At 43.0% G+C, this 6,643-nt stretch overlaps 1 protein-coding gene across 1 annotated transcript in view; it reads right to left on the minus strand.

Moving 5' to 3' along the window:
• The window catches only part of LOC101361490 (sodium/potassium-transporting ATPase subunit alpha-4), a 48,496-nt gene that overhangs the window by 40,423 nt on the left and 1,430 nt on the right, over positions 1-6,643 (minus strand). Inside the window, 4 exon segments of the mRNA XM_023725159.1 lie at positions 2,704-2,821; positions 3,105-3,239; positions 5,071-5,184; positions 5,780-5,989. Of these exon segments, the coding sequence (XP_023580927.1) occupies positions 2,704-2,821; positions 3,105-3,239; positions 5,071-5,184; positions 5,780-5,989 (577 nt within the window).

Here is a 6,643-nt window from a genome sequence, read left to right on the forward strand (position 1 = left end):
AAAAGGATTTAAAAAATTGAAGAAACCCTAAGAATTATGTGGGACTCTATCAAGTGGACTATATGAAGAAGAATGAGGCATCAGGATTGGAGGAGACTCATTAACAACCTGCATTATGCAGATGACACAACCTTGCTTGCTGAAAGTCAAGAGGACTTGAAGCACTTACTGATGAAGATCGAAGACCACAGTCTTCAGCATGGTTTGCACCTCAACATAAAGAAAACAAAAATCCTTATAACTGGACCAATAAGCAGCATCATGATAACTGGAGAAAATATTAAAGTTGTCAAGGATTTCGGTTTACTTGGAACTACAATCAATGCCCATGGAAGCAGCAGTCAAGAAATCAAACTACTTATTGCATTGGCAAAACTGCTGCAAAAAAAAACCTCTTTAAAGTGCTGAAAAGCAAAGATGTCATTTTGAGGACTAAGGTGCACCTGATCCAAGCCACGATATTTTCAATCGCCTCAAATGCATGTGAAAACTGGACAATGAATAAGGGAGACTGAAGAAGAATTTACACCTTTGAATTATGATGTTGGAGAAGAATATTGACTATATCATGGACTGCCAGAAGAATGAACAAATCTGTCTTGGAAGAAGTACAACCAGAATGTTCCTTAGAAGCAAGGATGGTGAGATTTTGTCTCACGTAACTTGAACATGTTATCAGGAGGGATCAGTCATTGAAGAAGGACATCATGCTTGGTAAAGTAGGTCAGCAAAAAAGAGGAAGTCTCTCAACGAGACGGACTGAGACAGTGGCTGCAAAAATGGGATCAAGCATAACAACAATTGTGAGGATGGCGTGGAAGCAGGCAGTGTTTCGTTCTGTTGTACGCTGGGTCGCTATGGGTTGGAACCAACTTCACAGCACCTAACAACAACAACAACAACAATGTATCTTAAGACATGGTGGTTGACACCAGACTTGAGGAGGGTTGAGAGAACCAAGCCTCCTGTATCCCAGACCAGACTGGCTCCTTCATATACCTTCGGTATATGCCAGAGAAATAGCTTAGACCCCAATGAAGATGTGTGAGAGCCAAGGAGAAATGTTTATAGCAGCAGCCCCATTGAGGTCTGCAATGGTGACAGTTGGGAGGCAAGGGCCTAGGGTGAAGGTTAAAGTTTTGCTACTAGTTTGAACATTGCACAGGAATTCCTCAATTTAACATTGAATAGCTCCTTCAACCTAGCTCCACCCTCTTTGTTTCATTTTGGGTCCTGCTATTCTTCTATTAAACCTCCCTCCACTCCAATCCATTTCCCAGAGGGAATGTCACTGCCTTCCCACCCCCCTTATCTCAAGCATATACTTAGCTGACTACTTTGGAAGGACAAATCTGAGCAAATTTCTTCCTAAAATTTCATAATAGATATCTTTTTTTTGGGGGGGGGAACTTGCTAACTTGCATCTTTCTGTCCAATCAAATTTGCTTATTTTATTTTAATATATATTTTCTAGTTGGATTTTTCCTCAGTATCCATTTAGTCTTAATGTTATTCTTTTCCTTCAGGGTATTTTCAAATTAAATGATTTTATTCTCAGGGTCATTAGCAATTTTTTGGTCCAGCGTAGGATCTGTGGAAAGAACATGGACTTTGGAGACAAACCTGCAGTCGAATCCCTCCCTGATCCTTTCTTTTCTGTTGAGTTGTGACCTTGGATATATTACTTAATTTCATTGAATCTTGACTTCTTCACTTGCAAAATAGGGATAATATCTACTGTATAGTGTTGAGGATCAAAGATAATATCTGTAGCACTTGACACATAGTAAAAAATCAAAACCAGTCTGACTCATGGCAACCCCATGTGTGTCAGACTAGAACCATGCTTCGTAGGGTTTTCAATGGCTGATTTTTGGGGAAGTAGATCACCAGGCCTTTCTTCTGAGGTGGCTCTGGGTGGACTTGTACCGCCAACCTTTTAGTTAGCAGCCAAGAGCTTAACCATTTGCACCACCTGTGGGACTCCTGACACATACTAGGCATTCAATTTAAAAATAGCTATTTATTACATACTCATTTATTCTTAAGCATGGGTAATGGTTTTCAAGTGTGTTTCAGGGAGCCTTGCAGGCCTCCTTAAAGGGAAGGGGTGTAGGAGAGGTTGAAACAGTCCTGTTCAGTCCCTTGTTACTGCTTTGGCCAGAACAGCCTCCCAGTTCAAGGATGTCCTGGATTCTAGGAGCGAAGTCAATGTCTGAGGGGCACCTCAGGTAACTCAAATTTCCAATGCTAATATCCTGTCTTGGAGAGGGGGATAGTTAGGAGAAGTTAGGGCTCACCTTAGGAAACAATGACCTAGCAGGGCTGAATAACTCTCCTCCCTTCTGTGCCATTTCAGCTCATAGAACAAAATCCATTCTCTAACTAGAATATTAATAGCTGACAATTACAGGACACGCACAATGTGCTAGGTCTTTTGTGCCAAGCATTTTATATATATTATCTCACTTAATCCACACAAAAATCAATGGGGTAGAGACTCTTATTACTGCCATTGTGTAGATGTGGAAATGGTGGCTTTGAGAGCCAATTCACCAAAGGTCATATAGTTTGTGAGTGATGGAGAACCTAAATTATTTACAACCTCTTAGCTACCCCGATTTTAGAAGGTAGAGAGTTCTTGAAATCTTTCTGTTTAAATCTCTGCTTTTAGATCTTGGCTACTTATGATGTGATACTCACCTTCCACACAGTTGGTGGAGAAGAAGCAGATGTTCCGGGTCTCCAAAGGGTTCTCATGGGTGAACTCGGGGGAGCGGCTTTGGGGCTCTGACTCTCCGGTCAAGGATGAGTTGTCCACCTGAGATAAGAGGGAAGATCGGTTATAAGGTGAGCATGGGGGAAAAAAGGCAGATTCGTGTATAAAGACGACACATCTTTGTCTGCCACCACCAATGTTATTGATATACAGAGAAAAACTGAAGTTTACCTACCAGCACCTTATTGTCTCTAACATCAACTTTGCATTTGTACCTCCTCAAGACTCTGAAGGATCAAATCATGCTTTCTTTTACTGAGCCCAGGTCCCTATAGTGCCCTAAGACCATCTTTGGCCCCCTCATACGCTAACCACATGCCCTCACCTTACATCCTTGTGAAGAGATAAGTCGAATGTCAGCCGGGATTCGGTCTCCACCCTTCACTTCTACCAGGTCTCCCAACACCACGTCTTGTACATCAATCTGCATCTTCTCTCCTCCTCGAATCACCAGGGCTTGCTATGGGAAGATAGTGCAGGGCCATTTCCAAACGACCGTTTCTGCTTCTCCCATCCTTTCTAGCCTACAACCTCCTGTTCTTGGTCTCCTTCCTTCTGATTCCCCTTTCTGACTGTCATCCATCACATCATCCTTGAGGGTAGCTTTGGTAGATTGCAAATTCCTCCCATCACACTTTGCAGGGCCTTTTCCATGTGTCTTTGATGTTCCTCCCATTAAGAGGTAGAGTCTATCCACCCCTTGAATCTTGGCTTGGCCATATGATTTGCTTTAGCCCATGGGATATTAATAAATGTGATGCAAGCAGAACATCGGGGCTTGCCCTTTTGTTGCTGGGAAAACTTCTGCTACCCTCTTGTTGCTGAGAAACCATGAGGAAAGGCCCCAGCTATCTTAGTCACCCCAGCTGAGGCCTTAATCATGAGTGTGAGGTAGTCTTATACCATCCAGCCCTCGGTGACACCAGCCCAGACCAAAAGAACAGCCCAGCCAATCTATGGAATTGTGAGAAATAATATGTTTGTTATTTTAAGCCACTAAGTTTCAGGATGGTTTGTTAGGCAGCAAAAGCTAACTGATACAGTGTCCAAGCTGTTAGTCCATTCTACCAAAACACTTTGCCTTGAACTATTACCCATGGAAAAAATTAGGTTATGTCAACACTAAAACCGATTCCAACTCATAGCAACCCTATAGGACAGACCTGAACTACCCCATAGGGTTTCCAAGGAGTGGCTGGTGGATTCAAACTGCCAACCTTCTGGTTAACTGCCATAGATTTTAACCACTGTGCCACCAAGGCTCACTCCTCATGTCAACACTAAAGGCAAAAGAAAATCCTGGAATATAATGCTAGAATCTGATCGTGTTGTTGAGAAATTATGGAGCTTGTTCCTTTTCAACTTTTCAGCCCAGTGCCTAGGAATCCCTGTCTACTGTCACATTATTTCCACATACTTAAAAAAAGTCATTGGAAAATAATTTTAAATGTTCATAGAAGTTTCAAGAACAAAAATAGTACCAAGAACACTTGTACGACCTTTACCTAGATTCGCCTACTAATATTTTATCCCATTTACTTTATCATTTGAGCTCTCTCTCTCCCTGTCTCTCTCTCACACACACACATACACACACATGTATGCTTTCTTATTCTCTGAGCCATTTGAAGGTAAGTTACATACATGATGGCCTTTTACCCTAAATACTTCAGTGTGCATTTCTCAAGAATTAGGATGTTCTCTTACATAACCACAGTACAGTTATCCACTTGGGTAAATTTCACATTGATACAATACTTTTATCTAATCTACTGTCTGTATTCTAGTTTTCTCAGTTGACCCAATAATACCCTTGACAGAATTTTTGTCTCCTCTAGCACAGGATCCCATCTAAAGCTGGGTATTGCATTTAGTTGTTATGTCTCTTTAGCCTCCTTTAATCTGAAACGTTTACACAGCTGTTGCCTTTTATGTCATTGACATTTTGAACAATCCAGCCCCTCGGGAACCACCCCCCCCCCACCTTTTTTTTTTTTTTTAATAGATTGTTCTCATTTGGGGTTTGTATGATATTTCCGTATGATTAGATTCAGGTTATGTTTTCTAGGCCAGACTACTTCATAAGTGGTGCTGTGTCCTGCTCAGGATCACAGCCTTTTCCCCAGGTACTTCTGAGGCCACTGACAGAGAAACCTAAGTGAACCTCACCCTCATCACCAGCCTCATTCAGCTCACTCATCGTAGGATATAATTCTCCAGGGGACTTAACAATTGTGTATTTCACCACATTCTACACCTCCTTTCACTAGATCCTCCCATGCCAGTCCTACCTGTGGCACCATGTTCTTAAAAGACTCCATGATCTTGGAGCTCTTGGCCTCCTGCTGGTAGGAGAAGCAGCCAGTGATGATGACCACGATGCCTAGTACTATGCCCAGGTAGAGCTGGGGGGTGGAGAAAGAAAGGATTTATCAGTAGGTCCTTTTCTTCCTCTCCATCCTCAGAAAATCAGCTTGCAAGGGTAATAGCCATTTATCCAAGGAGAAGAAGCCATAGGACTCAGTTAGAGAAGAGCCTGAGGTGGGGATGACGTATTCAGCTTCCTGGTAAAGGAACCCTGAGCTATGGTGAGGGGTCAGCAAAATCCCAGATCAGAGAATGCCTATATCTTCCTCTCCAGGATGGCTATTCATGGCAGGGAAGGGGGGCATGGTGAGGGAAGTGGGAGGGAGGAGATGAAGAGGTTAATTTCTAGGGAAGCGAGAAAGGGACACAAAGTGCTTTGCTGATCAATTGGGAAGATAATCAAAGGGGAGCAAGTTTCTAGGGGAAACCATGCATACTGTGGTGCTGAACCAGTAATTTTCTAGATAAAGGCTGGGGAACACAAGATGGACAAGGGGCTCCCATAGAAAATCCTGGGAGTATTAGGGATTTGGGCCAGAGGACTATGGGAGTGCTAAGGGTGCTGAACAGAAGAGTATCTGAGGCTGAGGAGGGACTGGGCTGGGCAGGGCAGTAGTAGTTGAACAGACTCACATTATCATTGGTAGACTCATCACTGAAATAGAGCTGGATGCCATAGGCCACAAAGCAGAGAAAGGAACCAATCCACAGTAGGATGGAGAAGCCACCGAACAGTTGCTTACAGAATTTGATCCATTCCGGAGTGGTGGGGGGTGGAGTAAGTGTATTAGGTCCCTCTCGTTCTAGGATTTCCCGTGCCTGTTCAGGGGTAAGGCCCTATGTGGAAGAGAAATAGAGATGGATAGAGAGTCGTGAGAAGGGAAGCCGTTACAGTGCAAGGAATCTAGCTTCAGATCCCAGGTCTGCTATAGATCAAAGAAGCTCTCTGAAGGTATGGGAGTCCTTCCTAGATAGGGTGGGATTTTAAAATTTATAAAAGGGATATCACTTAGAGTGCCCACATAAGAAGGGTCTTTCATTTATGGATTAATTCATAAATGTTTTGGAACACCTATCTTGAGCCTTGTAGGTGCTAAGGATCCCAAAATGAATAACACTGATCTCTATACTTTGTTGTTGTTAGTTGCTGTTGAGTCAATTCCAACTCATGGTGGCCCCATGTATGCAGAGTAGAACGGCTTTCATAGGTTTTTCTTGGCTGTAATCTTAACAGAAGCAGATCAACAGGTCTTTTCTTCTGCGGTACTGCTGGGTGGGTTCCAGCCACCAGCCTTTATGATTTGCACTCAACTACTAACCTAATGTTTGGTGGTTCAAACCCATCCAGTGGTACTGTAGAAGAAAGCTCTGGCAATCTGTTTCCATTAAGATTACAGCCATGGAAACCCTATGAAGCAGAGTTCTACTCTGTAACTCATGGGGTTACCATGAGCTGGAACTGACTCGAAGGCAACAGGCCTCCACACTTAAGGAGCT

Source organism: Trichechus manatus, unplaced genomic scaffold (assembly GCF_000243295.1).
Source record: "Trichechus manatus latirostris isolate Lorelei unplaced genomic scaffold, TriManLat1.0 scaffold00288, whole genome shotgun sequence".
NCBI lineage: Eukaryota > Metazoa > Chordata > Mammalia > Sirenia > Trichechidae > Trichechus > Trichechus manatus.